Genomic DNA, 17,060 nt, shown 5'->3' on the forward strand with positions numbered 1-17,060 from the left:
GGAGAATCCGTTATGTGGAGGAGCCCCCTGGTACATCTGGGACCATTGCGCCGGGTCCTATTTTTGGCGTGGAATGATATAGCTGGCATAGAGTGGTCTATGGCCCTGCAACCTGTCCCATGGCCACAGTTGCCGTTTATCCCCAGCCGGCGGAACAAAGACCCTTGAGGTGTCAGATATTCAGTTGGAGTCACCAGCGATTGGCATCAACTAAGAAAAATGCAGCAGATTTAATTGCCCAGAACTCTGAGATGCAGCAGATTTGTCATGTATTTTGGTCACCATTCGCCACATTTCTGGAGCTCTGGGGTAGAGAGAAGAGCGCGGTGGCGTCCATACTGCGATCATCTGGGCACTTCTGTTCCTTTGTTTCGGTGGGTGCTCAGGAATGGGACCCCATCTATCAAAACTTATGATGAATGGAAAATGTCAAGTGTGTGTTTTTTGTTTTTGTTTTATAAGTTGAGTTTCTTGTAGTGATATGCACAGTAACGTTGGCACAATAGATGAGCACTTTCCTTGTCACTCGGGCCCCGGGAAACAAGAGGCGCTGCAGCCACAGCCTTGGGTACTGGTAGGTATCATGAATGCACGATATTATAACAGGACAGGTGTACGATTCCTCCTGGACAGGCACAACCCCTGGCAGGAGGCCAACGGGTGCCACCTGATCAGTGCAGGTCATTTCATGCCCCCTATCTTACGGATATCAAGACCAGCAAAGAGCCAGGGCACGTCTGATAGCTGGCTGATAGCAGGGAGCAATAAAGTGCATTCAGTTGTCAGCAGTCCTGAGCCTGAAATGGCAGGAAACCTCAGCGCTCTGACAGCCCTGCGAGCATGCAGTGGTCTTCGGGTACACCGCCCCTTTAATTTATCCAACCTTCTTCCTGTCTTTAATGATTTGAGATGGGAAAACAAGAGATGAAATGATGTGAGTGGCTGGATCATGATAATAATAAAATAGTGGGTAAATGGCGGACACATGCCACAATTAGCACAATCAATATATGATTCCGACACGATGCCATGATGTGCCAGCTGCCCAGCTCCTCCATGCTGGCCTGCGCCTGGTAACCAGCCGTCCCTCGTCCTGGTTTGTGCCATCCCATCTACTAATGAAGGCAGATCGCCCTGGGGACACAGCGTTCCATCAGGCAATGGTGGCGGATGGAAAGCCTGGTCCTCCCTCTTTCATTGCTGGGCACTGATCCGCACTTTTGTCCGTCTATTGCCCACCTCCAGGTTTACTCGTCTTGTCAGCAAATCCTACTTTTGTTACAATAAAGGGAGGTACCTGTGTGCTGATACATTGTAGCAACCCTTCTACTGTGCGAGCAGGATCAGGTTAGCCTCTGAATGTAAACAGGACTGTTCACCTTTCACAGACAGCAAGCAGAGATGCTGCAAAATGGAAGCACAGAGGTTGTATGAGCACTGTTAAAGGAGTGTACAGTGTCTTGTGGGATGAGAAACCATGGCTGCTTGCATTGAAAAACGGTGCCACCCCAGCCCATGGTCATGTCTGGTATTGCAGCTCCGTGCAGTGTTCAGTCGAAAGCAGCCATGCCTTCTCTAATCGGTGCCAGTCGGTGCCCAGGGACGACGTTCCTCCGTTCTTCCCCTCCCCCACTGTTCCTCCATCTTTTCATTTTCGCCTTCCTTCCAGATTACGGGCTGATCCTTGGATTCGGCGGCGAGGCCTTGAGCATTAGCATAGTAATATTTCCCCGTCCTATTGTTTTCATATTCACACCTATCGTGCTGCATTGCAGAAAGTCTACACCGGATAAATAAATTACAACGTGACGCGTCTCGCATCCTAAAGAGCCTGCCCGCCCACAAAACTCCACAGCGAGGATGCCGCCAGGACCCAAGAGGGACTATAGCTTTAAAATAATCAATCCAGGCCCCAAAGTTCTGTACCATGAGGCTGTGCGGCGGCGAGTTGCAACGTTAAGCTCTTCTGTATGGAAAGTCTTCTCCATTCGCATCTAGAGCTGCATTCGAAATTCTGCTGCTTGCCCTTAAACCCAGGCCGCAGCCAGTCATGTGGCTCTAGTAGAAGTCATCTGAGCTGCACTTTGCCGTAGTTCACGCCAGTTTCCGGATGGCAGCACAGTGTGAGGCGCGTTCCTTGCAGAGCCTCATCTGGCGGTATTTATAAGATCTGAACATATGCGGCCATATGTCAGCCTGCACTATTCAGAGACAGTCAGCCATAAGGAACGTGAGCTTTCAACACATTCGCCCGGAATGGGAATAGAAGCATCTTCTGGAGAACAAGGTGGGGTTTTAGCAGCTTCTTGTCCCCATGGAGTCCTGACGTCACATCTTCAACTTTCTTCGCTGCTAGAACTTCAGATCCGAGCCTGTCATCTGGAAATAGCTTGCCCTGCATTTATTCAGCGGTTTCCATACATCAGGGGTGATGCGCGCCGAGGTCACGGCGACAGGAGCTAACGGAGGGCACCATCTGATACCACCCGAATGCCGACCATAAGAAGCAGCTGGAAGAGTGACAGCGGGATCATAGGTCTGCATAGGAGCTGTATACGCTAAACGGTGGTGTTTATTAAGGCTAGTTTCACACATCAGTTTTTTGTTTTCAGGCTAAATCCGGCAAATTTGTAAAAAAACGGATCCGGCGCAAATTGTGAAAAACTGATGCTCCGGATCCGTTTTTTAGCTGGATCCGACCTTCTTTAATGCGCATGGATTTTTGACATATCATTTTCGGAGAGAGAGAGTGAGAGACTGTATACAACTCTATGTGGAAAAAAGAGATCCGGCATAAAAAAAACGGATCCGTTTTTTCTAAAAATTGCCGGATTGTGCCTGAAACAAAAAGCCTGATGTGTGAAAGTAGCCTAAGTCGCTCTTTGCATTGCAACAATGTCTGAAAAATGACCATGTATGCAAAAGGAAACAAGTCCTTTAGGGTTGGTAGATAGATGGGGTTCCCTGCTTCTCTACATACGCAGAGGGGAGAAAGATTCCGATCCCCCTTCTTCCAGGTCTGCCTCTCCTCCCTGCAAATAGACCGATGCAGGTTACACTGTATGCCCGAGTGATTGCCAATCCAGCAAGAGACTCGCAGAATTAATTTAATGGATAAAAAAACTTTTACCACTCCATAACAAATAAACAGAGCCACAGTGTACCTGAGGTATTACAATGCAGTCCTATTAACTATTGAAGCTGCAGTACCAGACACAGCCCATTGAAAAGTGCAGCCATGTTATTCTAATACAGCCTAGTCCATTTAAAAATTCATTGAAAACCCCTTTAATGGAGGGTAGCCACTACTTTAATGCTGACCTATGCTATGATGGGGGTGGTTTGTATCCAGAGCCATAGAACCCCTCATCGATCATGACAGGGGCCAAACATGGCAGCGCTTCCTCTGCCTGGTCTGGCAGCTCAGCCCTGGACTTATCTGCTCCAGTGGGCCATTAGCCTGGCATGAAACGCTCTCTTCCTCTTACAGGACCCTGACACCATGTACATGCCCTCCTGGGCTCCTCCGCTCAGAACTGACAATCACCCCCTTCTGGATAATGGCAGATAAATGGCCACAGGGCACTCGGTGTGACAGCTGGCACGGGTGCAGGCCCCATCAGTCCTGGAGGACAGGAGCATTGTGCAGTCTTATCAGGTGCAGCGATATGGTCGCAGTATTGAGATTCTGTGCATTGACACCATAGCGCCCCATCCATCACTGCCTGGCACTGGATCCTGCATTAAAGGGAACGCTCCCCTCCAGGAGGCTTTATCGGGCAGGTGCTGCAGCCAGATCTTTTATGCACGAGTCACCACTGCTGATGGAGCAGATTTTCCTTTTTTCCAATTGCTGTTGTTCTGCTTGCCGAGCAGTCTGCCAGCAAAAGTTACTCCATCCAGCAGGCAACGGGATATGGAAATGTACGGCTGAGACCCAGCGATTGTTTCACATCAAACTGATGGAATTACTATTCTAGTAATGTCTGCTGAAGGGAGACAGGGCCTCGTGCACAGCGCCTGCGTACTGCACATAGCGCCTGCAGAGCAGTGGTGGAGAGCGTGCACAGCACCTGCGTACTGCACATAGCGCCTGCAGAGCAGTGGTGGAGAGCGTGCACAGCGCCTGCGTACGACACATATCGCCTGCAGGGCAGTGGTGGGGAGCGTGCACAGCGCCTGCGTACTGCACATAGCGCCTGCAGGGCAGTGGTGGGGAGCGTGCATAGCACCTGCGTACTGCACATAGCGCCTGCAGGGCAGTTGTCGGGAGCGTGCACAGCGCCTGCGTACTGCACATAGCACCTGCAGGGCAGTGGTGGGGAGCGTGCACAGCGCCTGCTTACAACATATAGCGCCTGCAGGGCAGTGGTGGGGAGCGTGCACAGCGCCTGCGTACTGCACATAGCACCTGCAGGGCAGTGGTGGGGAGCGTGCATAGCACCTGCGTACTGCACATAGCGCCTACAAGGCAGTGATGGGGAGCATGCATAGCACCTGCGTACTGCACAGAGGGCCTGCAGGGCAGTGGTGGGGAGCGTGCATAGCACCTGCGTACTGCACATAGCGCCTGCAAGGCAGTGATGGGGAGCGTGCATAGCGCCTGCGTACTGCTCATAGCGCTTGCAGGGCAGTGGTGGGGAGCGTGCATAGCGCCTGCGTACTGCACATAGCGCCTGCGTACTGCACATAGCGCCTGCAAGGCAGTGGTGGGTAGCGTGCATAGCGCCTGCGTACTGCTCATAGCGCTTGCAGGGCAGTGGTGGGGAGCGTGCATAGCGCCTGCGTACTGCACATAGCGCCTGCAAGGCAGTGCTGGGGAGCGTGCATAGCGCCTGCGTACTGCACATAGCGCCTGCAGGGCAGTGGTGGGGAGCGTGCACAGCGCCTGCGTACTGCACATAGCGCCTGCAGGGCAGTGGTGGGGAGCGTGCACAGCGCCTGCGTACTGCACATAGCGCCTGCAGGGCAGTGGTGGGGAGTGTGCGCAGCCTGTTGGGTTATTATCTGTCTGCCTCACCAGGCAATGATGCTATTCCATAAGGTCTCAATTACCTATCTATTCGGGCCTTAATGGCCAGGCAAAATATTTCTTTTTTTTTTTCCATTATATTCAGTGTCTATTCTCAAGAGTCGTAACGTTTTTATTTTATATTTTCACAGCAATGTAACCATACAGGAGCTTGATTTTTGTGGACATATAATTTACTGTTTTGTTTGTTTGTTTTTTGTTGAAGCGGTGTGCAAAAAAATCAAACTATTGTCAGTTCCTTGATAAAGTTTTAAAAAGGGTCCTTATAAAATGTGCGTAATGTCTTTGGTCGGTGACCACACGGGACCTGCCAGCAGCGGATCCTGATGATTTGCATTCAGCGGCAGAACCTTCCTCAGACGACCAGCGGCCGAGGGTGGAGGTGCTGGGATCTCTGCACGGGGCTCACACTCCAGACTGAGGAGATTGGGATGTTATGATGATGTTGTTTCCATCATTTGCACACCGGTAACGTCTCCATCCGGTGATCTCCAGAACTCCACGGCTTTTCTTTCTTGGTGCTGTCCATTTCAATGTAGAGAAGTGTACACTGGATATAAAAAGTCTACACATCCCTATTATTATTATTCCAGGTTTTTGTTCTGTAATAACATTCAGCCCAGAAGAAACATTTCAGAACTTTTTTCCTCTTTTTAATGTTTTCCTCAATCCATGGAAATCCATTCAGAAACCAACTGAAATTTTTTCAGGTGGAAAAAGATAAAAAGAATTAAAATAATGTGGTTGTATAAATGTGGTTGTATAAATCACACCCTTAGGCTACTTTCACACTAGCGTCGGGCTCGGCCCCTCGCGGTGCGTCGGGCCGAGGTTCCCGACGGTAGCGTTGTCTCCGCCGCACAACGGGGGCAGCGGATGCATTTTTCCAGCGCATCCGCTGCCCCATTGTGAGGTGCGGGGAGGTGAGGGCGGAGTTCCGGCCGCACATGCGCGGTCGGAAAAAGCGGACCGTCGTGAGCAAAAAACGTTACATGTAGTGCTTTTTGGTCCCGACGGTCCGCCACAACACGGCGCAACCGTCGCACGACGGTTGCGACGTGTGTCAATCCGTCGCAATCCGTCGCTTAATGTTAGTCTATGGGGAAAAAACGCATCCTGCAAGCACTTTTGCAGGATGCGTTTTTTCGGCAAAACGACGCATTGTGGCGGATTGCAGTTAACGCTAGTGTGAAAGTAGCCTTACACTAATACTTTGTTGAAGTACCCTTTGAATTTCTCCAACCCAAAAAGACTGAATGCTATGAGCGTGGCAGATCTGGAATTGGCGATCATTGCCCGCTACTCCTAGTGCATCTGTCAGATTGTGGGGGGCATCTCCTTTTTACAGCGCCCACCATAGATTGTCACCTGTGCTCAGGTCTGGGCTCAGCCCTTCCAGAACGTCCATCTTTCACTGGTGAGGCCGTTCTTTTGGTGATTTGGAGATCGCCTAGGGTCCTTGTGCTGAAAGGTGAAATTCATTTTCAGCTCTTTAGCAGAGGCTGAAGGTTTTCATGGAAAATGACCTGATATGTGGACTGCTCTTATTTCCCTCCACCTTGACTAAAGCCTGAGCTCCATTTGTTGTTCCACCTTGTTCTCATCAGACGATAACACGCTTCCTGCTTTTGGCCGACGTGATGCAGATTTTTGTAATTCATAGCTGGGCTTAGATGTTTTGTTTTTTTTTTAAAAAAAGGCTTCTGTCTTGCCCCAGACTCTACAGGCCGGACATGTGAAGAATACCAGAGATTGTTGTCACATACAGGTCACAAAAAAGACTTACCAGAAATTCCTGCAGCTCCTCTAATGTTGATGGCAGTTTCCAGACCGATTTTCTTGTCTTATCATCAATTTTTGAGGGCTGTCCAGTTCTAGGCAATGTCACTGTTGTGATGATGACGTGTTCACAGTGTCCATGGTAGATCTAATACCTGGGAAATGTTATTGTACCTTCTCCTGACTGATAACTTTGCACAGTGAGATCCTTTACTGTGTTGTCAGCTGTTTATGGAACAATATTTTCTTTTTATGTAAAATGCCTTTCTGTGGGACTTAACCACGTGCTTGCTTTTATGAAACCTTGCACTTCAGTTTTGCAGTGTATTACCTCGCCTATCATGGAAAACCATTATAACCGGGCACCAGCTCCACCTGGCACAGATACCCCTGAGAGCCGTTTTTGGCAGTGCCGTAAATTGGCGCACATTGTGGAGCCCCTTCATGGCTGCTGTAATTAAGAGGTTACAATTTTCCAACATGAATGTTCTCTGGGCATTTACATTGATATCTCCTGTTTAGGATTTCAGCAAAATTATCACTAAGGATCAAACCTTTAGAACCACGAGGATTGAAGGGTCAGGACCTGACCAAGTGCGAGGATGAGTAATGGCTGCCGGATTTGTCTTCACCCTTCTTTCCTACAAAGGCGCTACAGTGTATGCTGGGGATCTTTTCTCACTTTGCCAGGGGCGGTCCCCTGTAATATACTTCTCCTTCATCCATTATACCCCCATACATCTGCTGTGGGACCCCGGCTGCTTCTCCATCCCACCTCCCATGATCACCCATCCGCTCCCCAGGGAAATCGGCTGCATTGCATTTTGCGCTGCGGGAATATCACTGAGCTTCCTTCTGCTTTATTAAACATTGTTAATTGGTGTTGCTGGAAGGACAGAGGCGGCCGATGTGCTGACATGTAAAGACTTGTGAGTGAGACAGCTGCGCTCACCACGAAATTATCGGCTCCTCGTCATCTTCAGAGGTTAATAAATAAATCAAAAACTCACCCTGGAAGCGGGCGGGGGATGGTTATCAACACTGTATTGCGAGGACGCGGCACATATTAATTTGTACGCCGCTTGAAATTTTTGTTTATTTTTGAGAATTGTTTATCAATTTAGATTTTTTAACACCTTCTGCTAAAATAATTATTGCAGTGGATGACTGAGAATTTTTGTTTTATACTGGACAGAGATCATGGGTAAGATATTGAAGTCTCTTCACTCTGTAGGGGCAAAACCTTTTCGGCTGTGTACCTCTGTTCTGGGTTCCTTGGTACTAGGGGCACACACATGTTGAGGTTCTCCATACACATTAGATGAAAGTCTGCCGAAGTCGCTTCTTTAACTGGCGGCAGCCATCTGGTCTGTATAAGGGGCCGCGCTAGTATCCGCGAACACATGATGTTTGAGGGCCATAAAGATCAGGCCGTTCACACTTTGATGCTTGATTATTTTGTCTTCAATAAAGATTAGCAAAGAGGTCGGGAGACAGAGGCAATGAAGTTTGAGGGGGATGCAGAGGAGTTTGGAGAAAGAAAGAAACGCAGAAGAGTCTGTAGGAGTGAGCACGTAGAAAGCGCAGAGGGGTCTGGAAAAGGAGGAAGAAGGACGGAGGATTCTGGAAAAGTAGGAGGAAGGACAGTAGTCTGGAGGAGGAGGAGGAGCACAGAGGGGGCTGGAGAAGGAGTAGTACAAGTACAGAGTGGTCTGGAGGATGAGGACAGGAGGCTGGAGGAGTACAGTGGGGTCTGGAAAAGGAGGAGACAGACGACTCTGGAGGAGGATGAGCGCAGAGGAGTCTGGAGAAGGAGGAGGAAGGACATAGTAGTCTGGAAGAGGATGAGCACAGGGGAGTCTGGAGAAGGAGGAATGACATAGTAGTCTGGAGGAGGCCGATCACAGAGGAGTCTGGAGGAGGAAGGACATAGTCTGGAGGAGGATGAGCTCAGAGGAGTCTGGAGGAGGATGAGGAAGGACATAGTAGTCTGGAGGAGGACAAGCACAGCACAGAGGAGTCTGGAGGAGGAAGGACATAGTAGTTTGGAGGAGGACAAGCACAGGGAAGTCTGGAAAAGGAGGAGGAAGGACAGTAGTCTGGAGGAGAAAGGAGTACAGAGTGGTCTGGAGGATGATGACAGGAGTCTGTAGGAGGAGAAGGGAGGACATGGGGCTGGAGGAGGATGAGCACTGAGGGGTCTGGAGAAGGAGGAGGAAGGACAGTAGTCTGGAGGAGAAAGGAGTACAGAGTGGTCTGGAGGATGAGGACAGGAGTCTGGAGGAGGAGAAGTGAGGACATGGGGCTGGAGGAGGATGAGCACTGAGGGGTCTGGAGAAGGAGGAGACAGGAGTCAGGAGGAGGATGAGCACAGAGGATTCTGGAGAAGGAGGAGGAGAAGGAGGAGGAAGGACATAGTTGTCTGGAGGAGGAGCACAGAGGGGGGAGGAGGATGAGCACAGTGGGGTCAGGAGAAGGAAGGACAGTAGTCTGGAGGAGGAGAAGGAGTACAGAGGGGGCTGAAGGAGGAGTGCAGCGTGGTCTGGAGGAGGAGAAGGGAATGATGAGCACAGAGGGGTCTGGAGAAGGAGGACAGAGTAGTCTAGAGTAGGAGAAGGGAGGACAGAGAAGTCTGAAGGAGGAGGAGGCAATAGCTTTCTTCCTGTTGCCAGACATGAATGGTCTGATGTAATCTGTCCTTTATGGTGGAATTGGTAGAGCTGGGTGATCCAATGTCTCATGTATGACTGGCCGACTCTCACATTTGCAATTAATTTTTCTGCAGATTTGCTACAAATTTCTCTGTGCTTGTTAACAGGCAAGTGAAAATCTTCACAATATCCACCATGTGTGAACGTACACTGAAGCAGAAGCCCCTGATTTTTTTTTTTCTTTCTTGGAACGTTCCTCAACATCTGCCGAGGAAACCGAGATTGTGCTACCATTCAGATGAATGGCGGCCATGTAATACAAGGATGAATGCAGGGGGCGGCTCCTGGGCCGAGGACTCTCACCTGCGACATTCTGTTGGGGGCTCACTGGAAGACAGAAATAAGATGCACGGTAATGAGCATTGCTGCTTTGTCAGTGGGATATGATCAAGGGGAGCTCTTTGCTTCTGCATGTAAATGCGTGTTTCTATTCCCTGTCAGAAAGCAGAGGGTTCAAAAGTCTAGTGGAAAGCTGCTGAATTTGGCTGTAGATCAATCAATCAATGGCATAGTTGTCAGTGTACTTGGGCACAGTGCCCTACATATGGTAGTGGCTGTGTCTGGTACTGCAGTTCTGTCGGGATCCCTCAAATCGGAAACCCTGGGGAATTGGGAAGATCTCATCACCACCATAGACCGTTCCTTGGCGGAGCACCTCCAGTCCAGCACTGGTCAGCATGGTGTGCTGTGGATAGGTTGGAGATCTTGTACTGGTGCTACATGTGGATCCTATACTGTGTGGTAGTTGTGTATGCGCCCTGATCGCACCATTAATTGCAGGACTTCCCCTTTAAGTGATTCCTTTGTGGCTTCCCTATAGACGGCCCTTCTCCAGGTGATGCACCCTTCGTTCCCCAGCCCCGTGTTTGCAGCGCGCTCTGTGTCACAGGTTCGTTCTGCAGCCATCGCCCTCCACTCTCTGACATTACTTGGTGCCGCTGTCTCGGTGCCAGCGTTGCCTACTGTCTCCACTTTGCATGGGTGTAAGAAATGAACAGCATGTCTCCTGCGCGCTGTGTGGGATCTGTGCTATTTAAATCTCTCTGAAGCCGAGCAGCATCGCACCAGCGCTGGATCCCATCCAGGAGAGGGGTCAGGCTCAAACTCGTCACCATCTGTCCAGACGTTAATCACAATTTGGGGTGTTGGGAAACGCGCTCTCTCGCTTTATGGTTACTGCTAGTGCTGCTGTAAGAACGAGGGACCGGGCCGGCGGCAGTGAGTCCTGCAGTGAGGAGCAGCGATCCCCTCCTGGCCCTTGTTCACAATCTACCATTTTGTGTCTATAGTTCCCATGCGGAGCTTTGTGTAGGCCGATCCTGCCGTCGTGCTGTCATCCGTCCATTACTTAGCCTCACAAATGAACTGACAGATGGACGGGAGATGGATTGTGGGTTTAGTCTGCTCAGGGATTGTTTGTAGTCTGTTACCATGGAGATACATAGATCTGCACGGGAGCTGTAGGCACAAAAACAAATTCTGACTGATTACAAAGTTGCTATAGTTTTGGCACATTGGAACAATTAAATAATGAATTGTGTGTGGACCTTCGCTTTAAAGGGGAAGTTTGACACTTGTACCTGTCAGCTCGCATGCACATCAGCAGGTGTCGTTCACACGGGTTTGTGCAGATTCGTCGCAGTGCGACTCAGGATGTGCCTTAATTGTCCCGTATTGGACTAGGTATTGCCCCCAAACTAAGTGACCCTTTAGTGCCAAGCAGCGGATGGAAAGCAGCTCCCCACATGGGCCCATCCTATTTGGAGAACTGTCATGTGACACTTCTCTGCAGTTGATTGGCGGCCCCTCTGGCACTTTGGCGCCAGTGTCCCCCCAGTCCAGCCTCATTAGGGCATCATTTTGAATCTGATTTTTTTATTATTATTATTCTCATGGGTTTTGCTCGGAGTTGTTGGCATCGGATTGAGCTGTGTACGAGGCGCCTGCAGATGTGCCGGCCCGCGGCAGCTTCATTACATTCTGCAGCGTCCGGCCGGGGTCCAGCAGCAGAGATGTGTATTGATCGCGGTTTGGCTGGAGCGCAATACCTGATGTCTCCATTAGCATATAGTTAGCGGTGACCTTTGTTCTCCGACAGGACGGGGTTGGTTTTCTGCTGAGCCGCAGAACCAGCGAGCGGATGCGGAGGCAGCAGGACTGCGGGAGCGTGCCGCCTGTCACTCACTCCTGCGAGAAGTGCCAACCACCGCCGTCACGTGCCAACTAGCAGATAAAGTGACCTGTGTCCCGCCTTGCTAATTTGCAGAAGTCCTTTACATGCCGCATTTGTGGTGTGAAGGGGAACTCCGCTGATGAGTTGGTTTTTGTTTTTTTTAAACGTTTACTCCATTTTTTTTTTCATTTTTTTTTACTTTTGCTAATTTCTGGTTTTATTGTCCAATCACATCCAAAGCAAATGTCCTCGGTACTGGAGAGCAATTCAGCTCCACTCCACTGTCAGAAATGTGCACGTGTAGCTCTTACTGCGATCCCCCACAATGCATTGCACTCTTGTAGCAGAATTGTGAATGCAGCTCTGGGTGCGAATCTGATAATGCCCAAAGTGACTACTACAGAGTTACTCCATATGTTAGGTAGGTATAATTTCTCTCTTGCTGACGCAGCAGAGGGTTCGTTACACTGCATCAGTGTAGGTTAGAGCCAGAGGCGCAATTGGAACGTCTGCAGTCGCTTACTAAGAATTGTCTACACGGACACATTGTACCAAATCCCCTTTTTGCTGTGTTGAATAGTACAATCTATTGTTCTCTGTTATGAGCTGAGTATGTAGAAAATCTCCCTGTCCCTATGACAACTACTCTACGCCACATACAGTGGGTATGGAAAGTATTCAGACCCCTTTAAATTTTTTACTCTTTGTTTCATTGAAGCCATTTGGTAAATTCAAAAAACTTAATTTTTTTCTCCTTAATGTACACTCAGCACCCCATCTTGACTGAAAAAAACAGAAATGTAGAAATTTTTGTAAGATTTAAAAAAAACAAAAAAAAACAACTGAAATATCACATTGTCATTAGTATTCAGACCCTTTGCTCAGACACTCATATTTAAGTCACATGCTGTCCATTTCCGTGTGATCCTCCTTGAGATGGTTCTACTTCTTCATTGGAGTCCAGCTGTGTTTAATTAAACTGATAGGACTTAATTTTGAAAGGCGCACACATGTCTATATAAGACCTCGCAGCTCACAGTGCACGTCAGACCAAATAAGAATCATGAGGTCAAAGGAACTGGCCAAGGAGCTCAGAGACAGAATTGTGGCAAGGCACAGATCTGGCCAAGGCTACAACAGAATTTCTGCAGTACTCAAGGTTCCTAAGAGCACAGTGGCCTCCATAATCCTTAAATGGAAGAAGTTTGGGACCTCCAGAAGTCTACCTAGACCTGGCCGTCCAGCCAAACTGAGCAATTGTGGGAGAAGAGCCTTGGTGAGAGAGGTAAAGAAGAACCCCAAGATCACTGTGGCTGAGCTCCAGAGATACAGTAGGGAGATGGGAGAAAGTTCCACAAAGTCAACTATCACTGCAGCCCTTCACCAGTCGGGCCTTTAAGGCAGAGTGGCGCGATGGAAGCCTCTCCTCAGTGCAAGACATATGAAAGCCCGAATAGAATAGAGTTTGCTGAAAAACACATGAAGGACTCCCAGACTATGAGAAACAAGATTATCTCGTCTGATGAGACGAAGATAGACCTTTTTGGTGATAATTCTAAGCTTTATGTGTGGAGAAGACCAGGCACTGCTCATCACCTGCCCAATACAATCCCAACAGTGAAACATGGTGGTGGCAGCATCATGCTCTGGGGGTGTTTTTCAGCTGCAGGGACAGGACGACTGGTTGACATTGAAGGAAGCATGAATGCGGCCAAGTACACAGATATCCTGGCTGAAAACCTCTTCCAGAGTGCTCTGAACCTCAGACTTGGCCGAAGGTTCATCTTCCAACAAGACAATGACCCCCAAGCACACAGCTAAAATAACAAAGGAGTGGCTTCAGAACAACTCTGTGACCATTCATGACTGGCCCAGCCAGAGCCCTGACCTAAACCAAATTGAGCATCTCTGGAGAGACCTGAAAATGGCTGTCCACCAACGTTCACCATCCAACCTGACGGAACTGGAGAGGATCTGCAAAGAAGAATGGCAGAGAATACTCAAATCCAGGTGTGAAAAACTTGTTGCATCATTCCCAAGAAGACTCATGGCTGTACTAGCTCAAAAGGGTGCTTCTACTCAATACTGAGCAAAGGGTCTGAATACTTATGACCATGTGTTATTTCAGTTTTTCTTTTTTAATAAATTTGCAAAAATTTCTACATTTCTGGTTTGTTTTTTTTCAGTCAAGATGGGTGCAGAGTGTACATTACTGAGAAAAAAAAATGACCTTTTCTGAATTTACCAAATGGCTGCAATGAAACAGAGTGAAAAAAGGGGTCTGAATACTTTCTGTTCCCACTGTATCTCCAGCTCTGGGAAACTCCAGACATTTGCATCATCTTGGTGACGGTCTCCTTTAAATAATTTTTCTTCTTTGCTCCTAGGTACATCGATGATGTCATCACCCGCATCGACCGCATGTTTCCGGAGATGACCATCCATTTATCCAGACCCAACGGGACCTCCGCCATGTTGCTGGTAAGTTTTGGCGCTCGGTGTGACTCCGTCTTCAGCCAATGCAGTAGAAGAGGACGACTCCAGGACTTGTGTTTTGGGGCGGCTTTTGCCCTTGCCGCACACCCTGTAGAGATCCCGTGTCATGGGCAGCTCCTCGGGCCGGAGCCCAATAGTGGATGTGAGGGACAGTCGCTCGCTTCAGCCATTAGCTCATGGACGGCAGAAGTCGGCACTGGCGTCTCCCTGCGGAGTAGAAAGCCGCCTGCTCAGGCAGAAGCAGCGCTCATTGCATCCGTATCCGGGGACATTACTGGGGACGCCACGCTTACTCAGGTGTGACTGATGCTCAGCGACCTGCAGGCCTGACAAGGTGACCCTGATTTCCTGCAGGGACCCCCACACACAACTTAACCCTTTCCTGCTGAGCCCGCCATCTCAGCCTCCAGCACATGCTTACACAAATGAGGGTTTGGTACGGTGTATCAGTGCATTCAATCCTCTCTGAGCCTAAACTCCTAAAGTAGACTGTTCTGGGCAAACATTGTACCAAACCCTCAGCTGAGATCAGGACAAACTAGGTCAGGACAAGGTTTTTTTCTTATTATTTTTTTTTTTTATGTTAACTGAAAATCTTTTTACACAGACCTGATTTCTCACAGCTGAGGGTTTGTTACCATCGTATCTAGGCTGGACAATGTCCTGTGACCTAAAAATAATCCTGAATCTTCATAGTAACAAACCTTCAGCTGTGTGATCAGGGGTGAATACATCAGAATGAGTTTATAGCCTTTTGAATTTTAGCAAGAAGCACTGAACAGACCTTATTCCTCACATCTGAGGGTTTGTTACTATTGTTCCTAGGCTGGAGAATCCTCCGAGATAAGTAGTCCTAAGTCCGGCCTGACACATTGTAACAGACTCCCATTTAAATCAACTGAACAGGCAAGGTCAGGACAATCAGTTTTTGGACAGCTCTTATTTTACCCTTCGCCACGACAGCACCCCACATGAGAGAGAGGGATCCGCCCCATAGGAACAGGAAACCTACAGAATAAAAGGAGGCGGTCCCCTCTCCTCCTCAGTTTAGGTTTCCTGTTCCTACAGGGACCCAGCTTACCTACAGATGAAGAGGATCCCTGGGCCATGCACCCGCCTGCGTCGGTGTCTAAGGGAACGGCAGGGGCTGCGGTTCCAGAAGCAGCGGCGGGGGAGCCCCTGCTTGCAGCCTCCCCCCTCGTCTGGCCAAACATCCACGGTCCGGGTCCGGTCACCGTGGGTCCGCCCGGCACCGTGAGGACGCGCGCGCTGCTGCAGCCGGCTTAATATCCCTAGCCGCCGCATGGTGAGTGAGAGCGGCGCGTCTAACCCGGAAGTCGCTGGAGCACTTCCGGGTTGGTCCGGGGAGGCAGGAGAATGGGCGGCAGATTTAAAAATGCAGCGCTAGCGTCGGGCCGTTGTGTGTAAGATGGCTTCACCGGCCGACGATGCGCACTTGGCCGCAGTGCAACAGCGTTCTCCTAGCAAGGAGAGAAGCGCTAAGAGCAGCACAAAGAGTGGTGGTCGACCTCCAGAGAAGGGTTCTACCACCAAACGAAATCCGCCTCCAGAACCGGTACCTGTCAGCTTCACTGGGTGAGTTTTTGAAAGAGTCTCTTCCTATATGCTGATATATGTTCCTCCTGTATCTTTCCTCTAGACTAAGAAAAGGACACACAAGTCCAAGCACAAGGAATGTGCTTTATGTACGCAGCCCCTCCCGGATGATTATGTTAAAAAACTGTGTTCGGAGTGTATCATGCAAACCTTACGGCAGGAAAACATAATGACGCCATCAGATGTCAGAGCTATAATCCGGGAAGAAATGCAGGGGTTGGCGCAGACAAGTACCACCAGTACCCGTCAGCTTAGTAGGTCCAAATCTCCAGTCAGTTCACAGTCAGAGGATGTATGTATATCCTCAGGTGAAGTGGAATCCCAGCCGAGCTCATCCGAGACTGAAGGGGGACTTTGTCTTCCCAACAGCAGTGTGGACAATTTAATAAAATCTGTCAGAAGCACGATGGGGTGCTCAGATGAGAAAGAAAGTAAATCGGCTCAGGACATCATGTTCGCGGGGTTAGGACAGAGGAAACGTAGGTCCTTCCCCGTCATAAAAACTATTAAAGAAATAGTAAAAAAAGAGTGGGATAAGCAAAATAGAGGTTTTCTACCATCATCCTCTAAAAGACGCTATCCCTTCAGCGACGAGGAGCTAAATACCTGGTCAAAGGTGCCGAAGGTTGATGCCGCTGTAGCCTCCACAACCAAACAGTCGGTCTTACGGGTGGAGGATTCAGGAGTCCTGACAGACCCGCTGGACCGTAAAGCAGAAGCTTTACTAAAAAGGTTGTGGGAAGCCAACACGGGGGCGTTCAGGCCCGCCATATCTAGTACCTGCACTGCGAGTTCACTACTAGTATGGATGGAGCAACTGGAGGAACAGATTAGAGGTAGAACTTCGAGAGAGTCAATCCTGCCGAAATTCCCTCTAATCAAAGAAGCAGTAGCATTCCTGGCTGATGCCTCTGTGGATTCGCTACGCCTAGCAGCCAGGTCAGCCGGCCTAGTGAACACAGCCCGGCGAGCACTCTGGCTAAAGAACTGGAAAGGGGACGCACAGGCCAAAGCAAAACTTTGTGCGATCCCCTGCCAGGGAGAGCCTTCAGAAGACGTCCCTTTACCAGGAACAAGCCATTCGAACAAAGGGAGCGATGGGAGTCGAAGGACCCGAAGCAAAAAGGTGCCTTTTTTAGCGGGTCCCATAACCCGAAACGCAAATACCGCTAACCAGGAGGTGGGCGGCAGATTAAAATTCTTCCTCCCCAGATGGGAACAAATAACATCCAGCCAGTGGATTCTGGACATT

General features: G+C 49.4%; 1 protein-coding gene across 1 annotated transcript in view; it reads left to right on the forward strand.

Annotated features, from left to right (window-relative positions):
* MED27 (mediator complex subunit 27) overlaps positions 1 to 17,060 on the forward strand; it is a 170,450-nt gene that overhangs the window by 98,322 nt on the left and 55,068 nt on the right. The window contains exon 4 of the mRNA XM_077284721.1: positions 14,083 to 14,176. Within this exon, the coding sequence (XP_077140836.1) occupies positions 14,083 to 14,176 (94 nt within the window). The remainder of the gene's footprint in view (positions 1 to 14,082; positions 14,177 to 17,060) is intronic.

The sequence above is a fragment of the Ranitomeya variabilis genome, chromosome 2 (genome assembly GCF_051348905.1).
Source record: "Ranitomeya variabilis isolate aRanVar5 chromosome 2, aRanVar5.hap1, whole genome shotgun sequence".
NCBI lineage: Eukaryota > Metazoa > Chordata > Amphibia > Anura > Dendrobatidae > Ranitomeya > Ranitomeya variabilis.